The sequence below is a fragment of the Ipomoea triloba genome, chromosome 10, assembly GCF_003576645.1.
Source record: "Ipomoea triloba cultivar NCNSP0323 chromosome 10, ASM357664v1".
Lineage (NCBI taxonomy): Eukaryota > Viridiplantae > Streptophyta > Magnoliopsida > Solanales > Convolvulaceae > Ipomoea > Ipomoea triloba.
In genome coordinates this window covers 2,104,052-2,123,419 of record NC_044925.1, presented here as the reverse complement: position 1 = coordinate 2,123,419, position 19,368 = coordinate 2,104,052, and the positions used below count along the sequence as shown (strand labels likewise).

The following is a 19,368-nucleotide window of genomic DNA, read 5'->3' as shown; positions in this document are numbered from 1 at the left end:
TAGCGGCGGCTAACCTGAGGATAAACAAATAGTTGTTAGAGAAGTTGGCACGAGGAATGGGTCTAAAGCCCTGGGAATAAAAGTTCTATAGTGGATACCCAACATAGCTGGCACCTAGATATAATGGGACAACTGAATTATGGAGTGAAGCGTGTCATTGTGGGGATCCTAGACTCCCTACCATTTCTCGTTAGAACAGTGCTTCCGCACGAGGTTAGCATGTTGATGCTTTATGATTCAAATGTCGGTTGACATGTGTGAGTATGCGCGACAGTCATAGAAGAATCACTTATATGAGAGAGAAGTGTTTTCGCTTGAAAGGAGAATTGATTCGGCTCAATTCTTTAGAAACTTTCGCAGAACCAGGAAGGTGACCAATGACCAAAGCAGGCATACCCATGAGAACAGAACAAACATTGGAAGGTTCCTGTGTAGGATATGTCATTGTCTACACGAATGGCAATACAGTTCAAAGACATCAAGTTCTACCAGACAACCAGTAGTGTTAACATATCACCATAAGGCAAGGTTCAAAGGATAGCACATGTATATGCTATGTAGGGATTGACTGTTAAGCACGTTCATGTCATTTTTCCACGTCTCGAAAATCAATTTTCATTCATGTGGAGATTGCTGGAATTTTTAACTTACAATGACAATTTTAAATTGCTATTTTGTGGTACAAATATATGTAGTGTCCACTTCCTTTTTAGGTCAGGTCAAAGTGAATTAGCACTCTTCATAATGAGACGAAGAAATTGATATATTGTATACTCAAAATGGATATAAGTGAATGAAAAATAAATACTCAAAATGAACCGATTTGGGGGAAGTTAAAACTTAAGCCAAAGTTTAGGTACTAATTAAAAATTAGCACTTTAATAGTGATACTCCGTAATTACTTAGCACTTACGTAAAGTCATTGTATAGCACTTTTGGAAAATTGACACACTATTCGGTGCATGAAGCAGTTCGTAGTGCTGTGAGTTTTTGGACCCATTCTCAAGTATTATTTAGCAATTATTTTTGTCTTGTACATTAGAAATGCGGTCATAATACATAGACTGGTCACATACGTATTTTAAAATTAAAACAGGTACATATAATTAATAATTGCACTACAATTACTTTCCCACGTGATTGATTGAAAACTTAGCTGTGGTTGATTGAAAACTTAGCTTGAACTAGTTTTTTTTTTTAAAACTTAGCTGTGGTTGATTGAAAACTTAGCTTGAACTAGTTAATATTTCAATTTGGTGGGGTCCACCTTAAATGACCAATTGGTGTATAGTATTCAATAATTTAAGAAACAAGTGGACTATGTAACACATGTAGCTTTTCTCGCAAAATAGACGAGTCGCTTTAGTGATTAGTTAATTTGTCGGTAGTTATGGGCAAATTACGCTATGAACTCGGTCTACCTTATTACCATGTTCGCAATTTAAAAATTTCATGTTAATAATTTTAAAACTCTATATTTACAATTTTAAATAGGGAAAAGGGTCAAATAAGCCCTCCAACTTTACCTAAGGAGTCAATTAGGCCCCTGAACATTTTAAAGTAGCAATTAAACCCATCAACAATATATTTTGATGCAAAAAAGTCCATAAGTCTATTAATGACCTGTGATCACAGGTCATTAAGATTCCGGTCAAATTTTCGGCACACTCAGGCTATATTCCGGCACAAAACCCAGTGGTTGCCTTCTCCAGTGAGTCACCGGCGACCGTCGAACGGTCGCCCTTGACTTTTGTGCCGGAATATGGGTGCTAAAAATTTGACCGGAATCCTAGTGACCTGTGATCACAGGTCATTAACAGGTTTATGGACTTTTTTGCATCAAAATACAATGTTGATGGGTTTAATTGCTACTTTAAAATGTTCAGAGGCCTAATTAACTCCTTAGGTAAAGTTGGAGGGCTTATTTGACCATTTTCCCTTTTAAATATAAATATACAAAATTACAATACGCAATATTCACAATTTTTGAACTCTATATTCACAATTTTGTTATATAGATTTAAAAATTGTGTTATACTATTAAATATTCTGAAATTGTGAACATAGAGTTCTGAAATTGTAAACATAGAGTTCAAAAATTATGAATATAGAATTCAAAAATTGTGAACATAGAATTTAAAAACTGTGAATATAGAGCACTAAAATTGTGAATATGGACCTGGATGCACCTTGTAAAGTGGACCTGCGCCAATGGCATAACAACCGGTAATCATGTATATAGTGATTAGTTAATCTGTTGACAATCATGTATAAAGTGAGAAATTTTCACTTTTGGTCCCACGAGTATAAGATCATTTCTAGATTTAGTCCATGATTACTAAAATTTTCATATTTAATCCAATGATTTTTAAATTCCTACCATATTTGGTCCTTTCGATCAAAATTTTTGTCACTGGTGACCATATATTCGGCGAGTCAATTATTTGAAGGGTAAATTTGTTATTTTCTTTTTCTTTTTTAGAACACTACAAGAAAAATCACAAATCGCAAGAGAAACATCGCGACGGAATGTAATCCGTTGTCGATTTGTGACGTTTTTTGCGACAAAACGTGTTCCGTCACGATTTTACGTCAGAAATCGTGACAGAATTAAGTTCCGTAGCGATTCTTGGCGCAAAGTGTGAAAAGAGCCCGAAACTTTTTGGCGCCCACATTTTGGTGACGGATTTTGCGATGGAATTAAGTTTTGTCACCACAATGACGACGCAAAAGGCAACGACCTTTGGTTTCGTCGCAATTTTACGACAGAATCGACGACTAGAATAAATTCCGCCGCGATATTTGGCGCAATGTGAAAAATTTTCCCACGTAATATTTGCACCAAGGAAAGTTTATTTTTAAATTTTGAAGTAAAGTTTATTTTTGCTACAAAAGTAGACGACAGAATGAATTCCGTCGCCAATATGTTGACATGTTAACGAAAGAAAATGCGACGCCCTACATGTCTCGCTTTATGGCGATGGAATCGACAATGGAAATTAATTTTGTTGCGATGTTTGGCGCAAAGATAGATTTGGCATTTGAGGTTGGCGACGAAACTTGCGACAATCTTTCTATCCGTCACTAAAATATTTGATTTTTTAAGTAAAGTTTATTTTCACTACAGAATGAGACGATAGAATAAATTCTATCGCAACATGTCAACATATTGGCGACAGAAAATGCGACATCCAACATGTTCATCGCGCTATGGCAATAGAATTGGCAATAAAAATTAATTTTGTTGCGATGTTTGGCACATAGAGAAATTAAATGTTACTTCGTATTTCCTAAAATATAAATACTAAATTTATATATAAAAAAAGAATGGTTTACATTATTATTATTATTATTATTATTATTATTATTATTATTATTCATTATTATTATTGTTAGGGAAAATTGCATTTTTCATCTCTAAGTTATAGGGTAATTGTAGAATTCGTCCCTAAGTTATGGTAATACTCACTTTTTGTCCCTAAGTTATCATTGGCGTTGCAATTTTTGTCCATGAGTTATTCAAATTGCAAATTTTGTCCCTAATTTATCGTTACGTTGCAGTTTTCGTCCCTAACTTAAGTGTGCAACTTCGGTAAATTTTCGTTTACAAATTAAAAGAATTTAATTTTTAAATTTATATGGATTAATGTAGTCCCTAACTATATTACATATTTAGACAAATTTTTAAATATTTTTGAATTTTTAATAAAGAGTATGTGTTTAGATATATTTTAAAATAATTTTTTTATAAGTAATCATTGTAGTAATTAACGTGTATAATTACACCAGTAATCACAATTCTATAAAAAAAAATATGTATATATTTTCATATTGTACAAAATACTATAAATATAATATATGTCTACATAAATGTAATTAAACGTAGCTATTCCATTAATTCATAACATAAAACGTTTACATCAACGATCAATGAAATGGTAAACCATTCCCTACAGTCAGACATAGAAACAACTTTTCTAACTATGCTGTAGAAAACTTGAATCGCAGACTGTTTCATAACTAGGAAGCTATGTTCCTTCAAGGAGTTTAAAGCTTCATCAAAGATCTGGGTCTTCATCATCATTCTTTTTTGCTCGCCCATGATAAGATCAACACTTGCCGAAACCAAACTAAACGATTTATGCTAATGATAATGAAAAGCTCGTGAAAGTAACGAGAGGAAAAAGCCCGTGAAAGTAACGAGAGGAAAACACAATAATAGAGAAAATAAAAAGTGGTAAAGCCAAAGTAGGGTTGGGAGTTCAAGACTACCAACACAAACCCCAATACCTACCTACTATTATTTTATTCAAAGGGAAAGAAAACGGAAGAAGAAGATCTGTGGCGGTGGTCGGAGGCGGACGGAGCTACAACGGTGGTCGGGGCGGAAGAAGAGCGAGAGTAAACGTAGAAGGTGACCAAAACCGCCGGCTCAAAGCTCCATTAGAGCTCCGACCAAAGGCCGGCGGTGAAATCCGAAGTTGAGCAGCAGAGAAAAGCTTTTTGTTTTAGAGAGAAAAGGGAGGCATCATTAGGGTTTACTGATATCTTCTGTCCAATAAGGGAATATAATTGATGAACCCTTAACCTTTTTTTAGCACAAGAATACATCTACCAACTAGTCAACGTAACCTAACATCTTGTGTATATGAGATATGTAATTTATAATTTGTTTTTTTAAAGATATTTTTATAATTTGTTTTCTATTTGAATTAATTTATCAAATTAATTATGTTTCATATTTTGTTATAAATAATTTTATAAAGTTTTTGATGTGTTTTATTTATCGCCTATATCCAACAATAGTTATGATTATATTTCTTTTAAGTATTTCTTCTTTTTTTTTTTTTTTGCCAATGACCTTGTGGTCTATTGGCACCTGGTGTCCCAATTTGCACTCTCACATGGATGATGGGAGTAAATTATAGCCTTAGTGGAGGCAACTGTTGGCTCTTTGTGCTTCAATAGGTTGAGAAAGTAGCTACTACATTGTAATCGAGTCAGTAGTACTCAAAAAAGTATTTTTTTTTTCTTTTAGCCTCAGTGGAGGCAACTGTTGACTCTTTGTGCTTCAATAGGTTGAGAAAGTAGCTACTACATTGTAACCGAGTCAGTAGTACTCAAAAAAGTATTTTTTTTTTCTTTTAACTACTATCTATAACAGACAGTACAAAAAGTGTGGGAAGTGGAAAAGCCAATACTAGTTCCAGCATATGGCAGAGGGATTCTTTAATTTGTACATCTTTTTTATTGACAAAATCTTATGGGTAATGGAATTTCTTGTTAAGGTTTTTTTTTTTTTTTTTTTTTTTTTTTTGCCGTCAACAGCATGCTTAATCACATTATAAATTTCTTTAATTATCTGGTTGATATATCTTTCTTAAAATTATTAGTCTATTTTAAAGCACAAAGTTATATTTAGAGTTGAGTAAGGCTGAACTCAGTCGACCCAATTCACGCCAACAAAATAAATGTTAGTTCCAACATAGATTCTTCGTGCACCTTTTGTAAGAATTTCTGTTAAGCTGTTTTGTTTTTTTTTTTGTCGTCAAACAATATATCTGACAATTCATATGGGTACGGAACCATTATTTACCAAACAAGTGGGTATTCTATTATGAATATTATATTCATCAGTATATTTGATCAGATTTAAAGTCTGATGAAAGAGAATGTAATTACTATTTGTTATAAATGTTCATTTGGGAATGAACAGGCAAGAAAGTGTAATAAAACGTTGGAGACATGGGGCGGCCGGCGCACATTCTCCCGGTATCTTTATTAAATCAAAGCATAAAATTAATAATAATAATAATAATAATAATAATAATAATAATATTAATAATGTCAAGGACTTTGTAGTTCAATAACACCAAGTTACTCCTTTGTGCTTTAATAGGTTTGAGAAAGTAGTTATGAACATATACTGCATTGCAGTAGAGTAATTAAAATTTTAAAAATAATACTCCGTAATAATACTATATGCATACATTTGCACATGCAAAACACAAACTAATAATAATAATTACCTAACATCATCAGAATCCTCATCAACATTAATTGCACCCTAATCATGTGGATAATTAGGGTGGCTAATTGCCCCTAATCATGACAAAACAAAATTAGTTAAAGAAGGTAGGGTGGCTACTTTAATTTGTTTTTGTTGACGGCCAAGGAACAAGACAAAAATTGAGGCTAACATATATATAGATATATATATATATATAGTTAAGATCATATGAGATCACTTGTTTATGTAAGATCGTGAGATTAGATATGATCTTGTGCATCCATGTAATAATTTGATGGTCTAGATTGATTTAAGATTCTAAGTTGAAGTGTGTGTGAACGGTGATAAAATGTATGCGAACGATAATTAAGTGTGTGCGATGATTAAATGTGTGTAAACGGTGACCCTACTAACAATGTTTAAAATCAATTTAAAAGATAAGCTATGACTCAGAATGCTTTACCTTTAATGTCAAGGCAAGAAATGAGGATAAATTGCTACTTGAGTAGTTGAGTAAGAGTTCTACTACCAACCCACATCTTTTTTTTTCAAACTATTGGTAGAAGCATCATCATAGCCAAATAGCTTGTAGCCCAGTAGTCAAGAACTAGGATAGAGAGGGAGAGATAAATCTTAAATAAATAAGAGGCAGAGAGTGAAATACAATATTACCAATTTACTATTTGACCTTTTAGGATTTAAAACCCTTGAAACAAACATGTTGCAATGTGGCCTGTGGGGCTGCGTGCCTGTGTTTATTTCATCATGGACTCATGCCTCATAGTGATTGGTAAAGTGCAAAATGATAGAAACTAATAAAAGTTGCCCACCCATTTGCCCCTTTGACAGAAGTTTAAGTATCAAGTGTATTTTTGGTTCACATTTGCCCCATACATAATACATATGCAATATACTATGTACATGCGTAGCAGCACATAATTAGTATTTTTGTTTCTCAACCTACTAAAACAAAAAGAGTCAATATCCTCCCCAGGCTCGAACACACCTCTTGGCACTATAAATATCCATTGCTCAATGCACAAATAAGCTCCATAAGCCTTTAAAAAAATGTCACTTCCAAGAGTGGCCTGCGCTCTTCTACTGACGGCGTTGGCTTCTTCACAATTTGTTGATGGATGCTATACTTCCATTTTCGCTTTTGGCGATTCCCTCTCCGACACCGGAAACTATATTTCTTTAACCTCCGATGGACTTTTACAGTATGATGGGATTCCCAGTTGCAGCGTTCCTCCCTATGGAGAAACATTCTTCCACCATCCCACCGGCCGCTGCTCCGACGGCCGTCTTATCATTGATTTCATTGGTTCATACTCTCTTCTTTTTAATCTGTAGGCAATCATTTATACGTACTGTGGTTTTGATGTTTCAGCTTAATTAATTTCCACTTGCAGCGGAGCACTTTGGGCTTCCACTTCTGCCGCCGTATAGCGGTGGCGAAAGAGCAAATCTCAGAGGAGGTGTTAACTTCGCGGTGGTTGGAGCTCCAGCTCTGACAGACGATGGGGCAAATGGAAGTTACTCTCGTGAAAATATCTCCATGATCACTCAAATCAACCGCTTCAAAACCTTGCTCCCCTCTATCTGCAAAAACTCAAGTAACTTTTAGCCGACAAAATCTATAGCAAGATATTTTCACACACTTACTACTTATGCCAATAACTTGGAGTAAAGACCGTAACTTTATAACAAACATGGTTTTGACATGGTGGTTCAACACCTCATCTCTTAAGCATAAGGCCAACAGAGGTTAATCTTCTGGCTGTCGGCCGGAGAATACCTTTGGAAAAAACCTTAAAAAAAAGTAACTTTATTTCCTTAATTATAAAGCACCATCACATTTTCAAAGAGTCAGGGTGCTAGACATGGTTTGTTACTGAGTACAAATTATGCTATGGACACGAGTCCACCTTGCAATGTGAACCCTGATCCATATTCACCATTTTAAAACTCATGTTCACAATTTTAGAATTTTATATTCACAATTACATTACTCAATATTCACAGTTTTGTTATATAAATTCAAAATTTGTGTTATACGGTTGAATATAGAGTTATGTGATTATGAATGTAGAGTTCTATAATTGTGAGTATAGAATTCTAAAATATTGAACATAGAGTTCTAAAATTGTGAATATAGACCCGGGTCCACATTATTAGGTGGACTTGAGTCCATGGCATAACAACCATACTAGTCTCTGCCCTACAATCCACTAGTTACATGCCATCAGATCATTATACCATGGACCAGGATTCATAGTGCATTGTGGACCCTGATGCATATCTATGTGTCTTATGTTATGAGTTTTTATGTATGTTATGAAATTTTGTACCTTAAGAGTATGAATTCTTTACCTAAGTATATATATATATATATATATATATATATATATATATATATATATATATATATATATATATATATAGATATATATATCTTTATATATATATATATATATATAGATATATATATCTTTATATATATATATATATATATAGATATATATATCTTTATATATATATATATATATATAGATATATATATCTTTATATATATATATATATATATAGATATATATATCTTTATATATATATATATATATATAGATATATATATCTTTATATATATATATATATATATAGATATATATATCTTTATATATATATATATATATATAGATATATATATCTTTATATATATATATATATATATAGATATATATATCTTTATATATATATATATATATATAGATATATATATCTTTATATATATATATATATATATAGATATATATATCTTTATATATATATATATATATATAGATATATATATCTTTATATATATATATATATATATAGATATATATATCTTTATATATATATATATATATATAGATATATATATCTTTATATATATATATATATATATAGATATATATATCTTTATATATATATATATATATATAGATATATATATCTTTATATATATATATATATATATAGATATATATATCTTTATATATATATATATATATATATATATATATATATATATATATATATATATATATATATATATATAGCATGTGTATGTGTCTTTTGTTATAATTTTTGGCAAAAGGGTCAAATAGGCCCATGTACTACCATTGATTGTTCATTTAGCACCATAAATTAAAATGTGGTCCATCTAGGTCATTATACTCCTACTTATTTTTCATCTAGCATTTTAGCCTATTTCTAACAAGTAACCCATATAATTTGATGACATGGGAAAATAAAATTAGAAAAAATGATGACATTTTATTTATATGGATGTTTTGAATGATTTCTACCCTATTTCATTAATGAAAAAAGTAATTTCTTGCAGTGAAATAAGGTAGAAATCAAAATTGCTATATAAAGTTTTAACTACAGTGTATGTATAGCGGGGTATTCACTATCGTTCGACAATGAGATTTCATAGAAATCAATATATGAAAATTAAATTATTTTTATAATAACGTAGGATATTGTATTGGTTAAATTTTATTTTATTTTAAAAATAAATTAATATTTTTGGATTTTTGGATAATTGAATAACTTAAGATATTGTACTTTTGGATGATTTCTTGCAATGAAATAGGGTAGAAATCAAAGTTGCTATACAAAGTTTCAACTACGGTGTACTGTGTATGTATAGCGGTGTATTCAGTGTCATTCGATAATGAGATTCCATGAAAATCAATATATGAAAATTAAATTATTTTTTAAAAAATAATAAAATTTACCCAATATAAAATATCTTAAGTTATTATATTTAATTTTCATATATCGATTTTCATGGAATTTCATTGCCGAACAACTTTGGATACCCCACTATATACATACACAGTAGTACGTGCAGTACACTGTAATTAAAACATTATATAACAACTTTGATTTCTACCCTATTTCATTGTAAGAAATCATTTTCTTCATTAAATAGGGTAAAATCATCCAAAACATTATATAAATAACATGTCATCATTTTTTATTATTTTATTTTTCTATGTCAACAAATTGAATTAGATGGGTTACTTGTTAGAAATATGCTAAAAATGCTAGATGAAAAATAATTAGGAGTATAATGACTTAGAGGGACCATATTTTAATTCATGGTGCTGGATAAACGATCAGTGTTAGTACATGAGTCTATTTGATCCTTTTGCCTAATTTTTTTGTCTTGTGTTATGAAATTATGTACCTTAAGGGTATGAATTCCATGCCTGAAACAAATTAGTAATTGTGTCTTATGTTATGATTTTTTGTGTTTTGTATGCGTTGTGAAATTTTGTGCATATAAACACAAATTATGTACTTAAATCTGAAAAATAAGTAAATATATATACAACATGTGTATATGTCTTATGTTATAAAATTCTATACCTTACGAGGTGAATTTTATGTAACGTCATTTCGATCTAGGGTCCATAATGCTATGTAAACCTTTGTTCATGATATAAATTGTCAGTTACATGGTACTGGATTTGGCCCTAACCGGCGTCACGTAACATATTATTCTTATTGTTTTCAGCCTTGAAAACTAATCTTTTGTTGCAGGTTGTGAGGACATATTTGGAAGGGCATTAATTGTATTTGGACCTTTCGGAGGCGACGATTATGCTTCTGCCATTTTGAGTAAAAAGGTTGAGGAAGCTCATCTCCTCCAGCCTCTGGTTATTAATGCTGTTGCTTCTGCAATTGAGGTCAGCGTCATATATTACTATAAACTACGTTATTATATATCCCTAATAAGATAGATTTGAACACATTGCTAGCCTCCTAAGAATCTTCTATTCATATGAATCTAATCTAATATTTCTTAAGGTAATTTGATATTTCGTGAATTAAACACCCTTTAAGTTGTAATCTTTATGGTGATGCAGGAACTAATCGAGCTAGGAGCTGTAAACATCATGGTGCCTGGGATGATGCCTGATGGGTGTATAGGAGTTTCATTAACAGTTTATTATGGTTCAAATGAAGAAGATTATGACCCGAACACCGGTTGCCTCATTTGGCTTAATAAATTTGCACAAAATCATAACGAATTGCTTCAAATAGAACTAACTCGGATTCAAGAACGTCATCCTAATACTTTTATTACCTATGCCGATTATTACAATGCTGGATTAGAACTGTTTCTCTCCCCCGAAAAATATGGTTAGTAACACGTTTCAACAACCAAGGAACCTTTCAATTCTAATTAATGCGTTTGATGAGTGTATGGTAAAACTTTTTTAAATTTGTAGGTTTTAATAATGGAAGTCTTAATGCTTGTTGTGGAAGTGGAGGTCCATACAATGTGGACGATAACGCCAAATGTGGCCATCCATCCTCACATGCCTGCGATGATCCTTCATCTTATATCCAATGGGATGGTGCACACTTGACACAGGCAGCATATCAATGGATTGCTAAGGGTTTGCTAAGTGGGTTATATACTTCCCCAAATATTACTGCCTCCTGCTCTACTTCTGCTAGGTGGATATAACAATTGCTATTATGCTATGGTTTTTGGAGGGATAATAAAATTGCTAGTCTTATTTTACTCCGATCGTAAGATATTATTATTTAGGGATTGTGTGTATTGTGAAATACTTTGTGGTTTAATAAATCAATATTTCATATTTTAATAGATTAAAATTTGTTATTGTATATAAATTTTTGTTCTCCATCATCTTGTTGCAAAACATTTCATTTGAAATAAAAAGTGAGGATATTTCCGATCAACGGGCCGGGAACGAAAATGAATAAACATGGCAGATCTCTAAGTTGAGGGTTTTTTTTTGTGTGTGTGTCTCATAACATATCTCCATGCATATCTGATCTCTTAGACGAAAGTAACATTTGTTTATGTCGAGATGAACAAGAACAACAAATAATAACAATGGCATAAGGGTAGTAAAGAAGATAAGATTTACTGTGTTGGGCAATGTGGCTACATCCACCATAATAAAGCTATTATTTTTATTAATTGTGATAGTGATTCAACAACTAAAGATATAACAAATCACTACTACAGAAATAACATATAACACAGTATATATCACGTCGATTTTTAATAAATCCACGTCAAAATGTTAAATAAATTTATAATTAAAAAAAAAGTTAAAATCTGTGAAGAGATGAAGCCAAATTATTCTGTGGACCCGAGTCTACCTTGCAAGGTGAATCCGGATCCAAAATACACAATGTTTCTTCGTCTCCGACAGAGGAGACAGAGACGTTCCTTTTTTTTTTTTTTTTTTTTTTTTTTTTTTTTTTTTTTTTTAATTTCAGTTTTAAATAATTATTTTTTAAAAAATAATTTAAATTTGGGATGACCAAGAACCTACAAATTGGACAAATTGCATGAAATATGTTAGTTTAAGGACCCAATTGTAATTTTGTAAGATTCAGTGGCCTAATTACATTATTATGTGTAGTTCAGTGGCCTATTTGACGCTTATTCCTACTTTATTTAAAAGAGCAAATACCAATTTTGGTCCCACGACTATTAGCAAAATGACAATTTTGGTCCACATATTTAACTTCTACCAATTTTGGTCTCACGACTATTGTTTTAGTATTAATTTTCATCCACGACTATTATTTTAGTGCCAAAATTCATCGCGTCAGTCACCCACCTGTTTAAAACGTGCAAAAAACTAAAATTGTTAAGCGTATTTTTGTCATTTTCAACATAATATCCCAATTTGAGCATTAATAAATTGATTTGTCCTAAAATTCACAATTTTCCTCCTCATTTTACCTTAATTTGAGGAGGAGAACTGTGAATTGTGATCAATCTTAGAGCTTAAATCTCTTTATTCATGCTCAAATTGGGATATTGAGTTGAAAAGAACCAAAATACCTTTAAAAATTTTAGATTTTGGCACATTTTAAAAGGATGGGTAACCGACGTGATGAATTTTGGCACTAAAACAATAGTCGTGGGACGAAAATTGATACTAAAACAATAATTGTGGGACCAAAATTGATAAAAATTAAACATGTGGATCAAAATTGTCATTTTGCTAATAGTCGTGGGACAAAAAATTGGTATTTAGTCAATTACTCTTATTTAAAATGTGATACATTAAATAAGACTCACCCCATTTAATTTTAAGGAGTAAATGTTTAGGGGTGATTTGGCTTGGAAAAAAGTTATTGCGAAAATAACATATTTGCACTCCATACTTTTTATTTATTTATTTATGTTAATTAATATTTTCTCATTATTTTGTTGTTGTTGTCGTTGTTATATTATTATTATTATTAGTATTTTCAATCGTGCGATCCACGGAATGGATTTGTTATAATATTTTAAGAATATTTGGATAATTAATAGCTAATGTCTAATTGTAAGCATCTGGTGCTGAAACTTTGGGATTTAATATATCCGTGTTTAGGATTTGTATAACTTTGAGTCAATGTGCTCAAACATAATATCACTAGTTTGAATTACATTTTATTCAAAACCTCTTTGTAGACGACATTGATAGTAGTAAGTGAATCTTGTTCATCCTCGTCTAGAGCTAACACCTCCAGGCCATCAGGATGGGTGGCTTGGGATATGATATAGCCACGTACATTGACCATGATTAAACACCAATTTTTTCAACAATAACCCAACATGAGTTAGTATTTGACCCTAGCTTTTGTTTATTATCATGACATATGCAAACATCAATGGGAATTGTTTGTGCTGGACTTGGAAGGGAAATCTCGTATCAGAAGGAGTGAGAGACATTCGGAAGATAAAGAACTTTGGTTCCTTCATGTATCCCATTAACTATTCTTGCTTCGACAATGTGATCTACCAATCTTGTGACAATGTGATATGCCAATCTTCTTAATTATTCTATATAGCTAGTGTTTATCTTATGTCATACAATACATTTTGTATGTATAGTCTTGAAGCTTCTTTCCACACCCGGTCCCTTACTTTTACAGGCACTGAAGTACCATTCGCCTTTTATGTCTAGAATTTCTCCAAGTACCATTCGCCGGTATGCTCATTCAGGTACGTTTTTAATTTATTTAATTAATTAATTTTATTTATTTGTTTGTTATTTGAGAAATATGGGAAAAAAAACAAATAAAAAGATAATTGAAGTTGTATGCTGCAAGTTCACACCTTTGCAAGTGGAACTTTACAACCTTTTTATACAATCAAAAAATGTAAATTCACACTCTTGTTTATTTATGTGAGGGATGTACAGTCTCTAACCTTTGTGATAACGTTTAGATGTATTTTGCTCCTTCCCTGTCTTTGACTATGATGTTCAGTTACATTCATGTGTTAGTTGGGGAGTTTATAGGTTTTGGCGTAAAATGCTTGTTGGGTTCATTCCCCTTGACAACTTGTCTATTGATACATTTCTTAGGAGTTGAAATATGAGAACTCAGTGAAGGCAGTACAATGTCTGAATTATATGCTCACGAATGCTTTGTCACAATTATTCACAGGTGCATCTACCTTCATAGTAAATAATCCTCTTTATTAAAGCTTCTCTCTTAAGATTGATACATAATGCTTGCTTATTTTGTGTTTCTCTCCTTCTCTGTCAGTGCATAGTATATCATTACCATTGTGATCAATTTTCTGTTGCTTTCTAGGTCTTACTTACTTTTAAGGTTATTGACCGGATGAAAGTAAGTATTTTATTTTAAGTGGAATTTTTATTTTATTTTAAGTGGAATTTTGAGATTGGCTAATATACACTTTGATTTTTTGTATTGATTTTTTAATTATTCATTGAGGTTTTCGTGAATTTTTAGGTGTTAATTTAATGTGTTGACAGTGTTGAGGTTGCTGGAATGTACAGGAAAAAAAATAATTTTTTTTTAATAAAAATGACTATCTACGTCCAGAACTGGCCATTTCCGGACGCAGATAGTATACTTTAAAAAAAAAATTATTATCTATGTTTGGAGCTGGGTTAAAAAAAATAAAAAAGATCATCCGCGTCCAGAACTGTCCAGTTCCGCACGCAGATGGTAAACTATTTGCGTCTGGGTAAAATGAGAATTGATTGCCCGAAAATCAATTTTCATTCATGTGGGGGATTGTTGAAATTTTTAGCTAAAAATAACAATTTTGAGTGGTTATTTAGTGGGACAAATATATGTAGTGTTCACTTCCAATTTGAGTCGGGTCATATATATTAAACTTGCACACTTCGTAATGGAACGAAAAAATTGATTAATTGTACATTCAAAATAGTTATAAGTGGATGAAAAAATAATTCTCAAAATGAACTGATTTGAGATAAGTCAAAACCTAAGCCAAAGTTTAGGTACTAATTAAAATTAGCACTTTAATAGTGCTAATTACGTGATAATGTAGCACTTACATGAAGTGATTGTATAGCACTTTTGGCAAAGGAAAATGTGTACTCCATTTTATACTCTCAACTTTTACTCTCTCTCACATATTTTTGATGTAGACAATTTTTTATGAACCTACATAATAATAAAAATAATCAATTTTTATTTGCGACCTCAAAAAGTAAAATTAAGGGAATATAATTTGAGACTTGGTATACTAGAACTCTTTGGAAAATTGACACACTATTCGGTGCATGAAGCAATTCACAGTGCTGTGAGTTTTCGGACCCATTCCCAATTAGTCCCTGGAAAGGGCTACTTCAAATCTGGTGCATACAATCATTCATTTAGCGATTATTTTTGTCTTGTACATTAGAAATGTGGTCATCATCCATAGACTGCTCACATACGTATTTTAAAGTTAAAACAGGTACATATAATTAATAATTCCACTAGAATTATTTTCCCCGTGATTGATTGAAAACTTAGTTGTGATTGATTGAAAACTTAGCTTGAACCACTATTATATTAGTTCATATTTCCATTTGGTGGGGACTGGGGGTGCACCTTAAATGACCAATAAACTTAGCTGTGTATAGTATTCAATATTACTAGATATTTTTAAAATAATAGATCTTAAATAAATTTTTTTAGACTTTTATAAACTTTGTATAAATTTATAATAATATTTACGTAACAGTATACAATTACGGAGTAATATTTTTTTGTTAACTTTCGAAACCAATTTAAGAAACAAGTGGACTATGTAACAGTAAAAATTTAAAAAAAATATTAAAAAATAATAAATAAATAAAAAAAACATGTCACGTGTAGGTTTTCTTGCAAAAAACATGAGTCGCTCGGTAATCATGTATATAGTATATTGCATAGTAAAAGGATAAGTGGTTGTAGTGATTAGTTGCCAATGGCCTTGTGGTCAAGCAGCATGAAGTGATTCTCTCAGGTGGGAGGTCATGGGTTTGAGCCTTAGTAGGGGCAATGTTGACTTTGTTGGGCTTCAGTAGCCTGAGAAAGTATATGGACAGATAAGTGAGAAATTTAATTTGGGCTTCAGTAGGTTGAGAAGCCTCAGTAGGGGCAATGTAAGTGAGAAATTTAAACAGATACTAATACTACCCCTACCAGGGTCAATAGTATTCAAAAAATGTATAAAGTGAGAAATTTAATTTCTATACACGAGTATGTGATCATTTTCACACTTAGTTCCTGATTTTTAAAATTTTCAAATTTAATCCTACGATTTTTAAATTTCTACCATATTTGGTCCTTTTGATCAAAATTCTGGCCACTGGTGGCCATATTTTCGGCGAGTAAATTATTTGAAGGGTAAATTTGTCATTAAAAAATTTAAATTTAATCCTACGATTTTTAAATTTCTACCATATTTGGTCCTTTTGATCAAAATTCTGGCCACTGGTGGCCATATTTTCGGCGAGTAAATTATTTGAAGGGTAAATTTGTCATTAAAAAATTCCTCAAATACCTTTCTTCTTCCTAAACAACTGTCAAAGAATCCATGGCTTCGCTCACTTCTCTCGTCGTCACCGCCCTCTGCCTAAAGCTAATCACAACCTTCGCCTCACTTTCCCGCTTAGCACAACCACTGCTCTAAATTTCTCAACAAAAGCCAACTCCAAATTGTCGTTACCGCCACCATCCACGGCAGAGGAGAAGAAGTAGTTTGCGGTGCCAATCTGCTAGCTCCAGGACAGAGTAGAATGAGAACCTAAGAAGAAGAAGAAGAAGAAGAAGAAGAAGACTAATATAACTGATATCTACTATTTTGTACAATAATTCACCCCTTATTTTTAGTTCTTTTGATGCTTAATTTCTTTATCCTAGTGAAATTGATAATTGTTTGTGTGTTATATTGTCCCAAGGGTTGAATTATCTACAAGAAGCAGCAAAGGAAGAATTTTGAAACATTTTGGAAGAAAAGGAAACTACCTAAGGAAAGGAAACAAGAATAAAAATTGGAAAAGAATTAGAAGTTGCCTCATGGGCCCAAGGCCTATCTATCTCCTATATATTTTATATATTCTCTACAATTTAAGTAGTTCCCAACCCTAGTTAGTTTTAGTCTATTTCTCTCTCTTCTCTTTATATTTTCCTAGCATAATTTAGAGTAGTTTTATATTAGATTATTTAATTTCAAGCTTAGAATCACATATTGAAGTTGGATTTGTCTTCATTATTAGTAAAGTTCTCTTTTCCCTTTATTTACTTTCTTTTTAGATTTCTTGCAATGTTTATGGTTGATTATTATTGCTTTGTTTTGTTTACTTTTATGATGCATGAGTAGTTAGCTTTTGGGTTTGGATTAGAGTTCTATTGCTATTCTTGATGTTAGGTTTATGATTATTGCATAAAGGGGATAATTTATTAACCTAGGATTTTTATGTTTGAATTGGATCATAAATTCCTCTTATTGATAATTGATGCACATCTTTTATTGATTTGCTTTGGAGAGGATTTCATCACAACGAAAGTTGGATGAAGACTCAGCCTAACCAATTTCAACCCAATTTTTCCTACTGTGAGAATAGAGGTAATTTGGGGGCTTACAATGCTTTTGTGTTTAAGGTTATGATTGATGCATCACGAAAGTGGGGCAATCCTAGCCTAATTCTAGTTTATTGATTACGCGAAAGCAGCTGAACTGAATTCTTGAGTGCATTGCCAATAAATCCCTTGATTAATTGCTTTTCCCCTATTTCTAAGTTTGTTAAAGCATCAAGATTGCAATACCCATAATCTGACTCATTCTTTTATCATATAGTTTTTCCTCATTTAATTTAATTTGCATCTTTTATTTTATTTCCATTCCTTAATCTTAGTTTGCTTGGATTCTAGTGAATTCCAATACTTTAGTGCATTGAATTCTACATATCATTCAAGTACGTGTCATAACCCCAATACTCAGTGGAACGACATTTACACCCTATTTTTACACTCACAATTATACTCATCAATAACAAATCCAAATTCCCAGTAATAAGGCTTGAACAAAAACAGGGAAATCCATGAGGACATCAAAACAAAAACGGTTCTCGACGATGGCAGGGCACAAGACTGCAACAGTAGTCGGAATGACAAATTTACCCTTCAAATATGAAAATTTTAACCTTAAAAAGAAAATGACAAATTTACCCTTCAAATAATTTACTCGTCAGAAATATAGTCACTAGTGGTCGAAATTTTGATTGGAATGACCAAATGTGGTAAAATTTAAAAGTTGCACGATTCAATCTGAAAATTTTAATAGTCAAGGATCAAATATAGAAATGATCTCATACTCCTGGGACCAAAGGTGGAAATTTCTGTTGGGACCAAAGGTGGAAATTTCTCTGTATAAACTATAAAGTATATTGCATAGTCTAGGGATTGGTGACTTACCCATTTAGTGACTTTGACACTAGACATATATGGCCATGTATGATTAGTGCTATACCTTATTCATTGCGAACCACATGCCTAACGAGTGGTTTTTAGTAGAGGTGTGCGTCGGGCGAGTTAATTATTATAATATTTAATCTATTTTTAAATTCTTGAAAACGTATTCAGTTTAAAAATTTTGGATTGTGTCTGATGCTTCGGTTTTCTGAATAATTTCAAAAATGTAAAAAAAAAAAAAAACCACAAATAATCAAATATAATAAATTACAATTTATAGAATTTAAAGGCAAAATAATCAAGCAACCCAATATTACAGAGTTACAAGTTACTAACTACAAAATACAGTTAAACATTTAGACAGCTACTTGGAGTAGTTGAGTAAGAGTTCTAGCTACTACACAATGAAACATACCCACAACTTTTTTTTTTCAAACTATTGGTAGAAACATCATCATCATAGCTAAATAGCTTGTAGCCTAGTACTAAAAAATTAGGATATATAGAAGTAGAGAGATAAATCATAAATAGATAAGAGGTAGAGAAAGAGATATAATATTACCAATTTACCATCTGAGCATCGGACTTAGGAC

General features: G+C 31.6%; 1 protein-coding gene across 1 annotated transcript; it reads left to right on the top strand.

The window, feature by feature from the left end:
* Positions 1 to 7,078: 7,078 nt before the first annotated feature.
* Positions 7,079 to 11,692, top strand: LOC116033612 (GDSL esterase/lipase At1g28580-like). Its single transcript, XM_031276367.1, has 5 exons — positions 7,079 to 7,334; positions 7,423 to 7,626; positions 10,607 to 10,752; positions 10,933 to 11,209; positions 11,299 to 11,692. The coding sequence occupies exons 1-5, from the start codon at positions 7,079 to 7,081 to the stop codon at positions 11,538 to 11,540; spliced, it is 1,125 nt and encodes a 374-aa protein (XP_031132227.1). The 3' UTR covers positions 11,541 to 11,692.
* The last annotated feature ends 7,676 nt before the right edge of the window (positions 11,693 to 19,368 follow it).

Coding starts and splice junctions, on each gene's coding strand:
- LOC116033612 (XM_031276367.1), top strand. CDS start 7,079: ATGTCACTTCCAAGAGTGGCCTGCGCTCTTCTACTGACGGCGTTGGCT. Junction 7,335..7,422: donor TCTTATCATTGATTTCATTG/GTTCATACTCTC, acceptor TTCCACTTGCAG/CGGAGCACTTTGGGCTTCCA. Junction 7,627..10,606: donor CTCTATCTGCAAAAACTCAA/GTAACTTTTAGC, acceptor CTTTTGTTGCAG/GTTGTGAGGACATATTTGGA.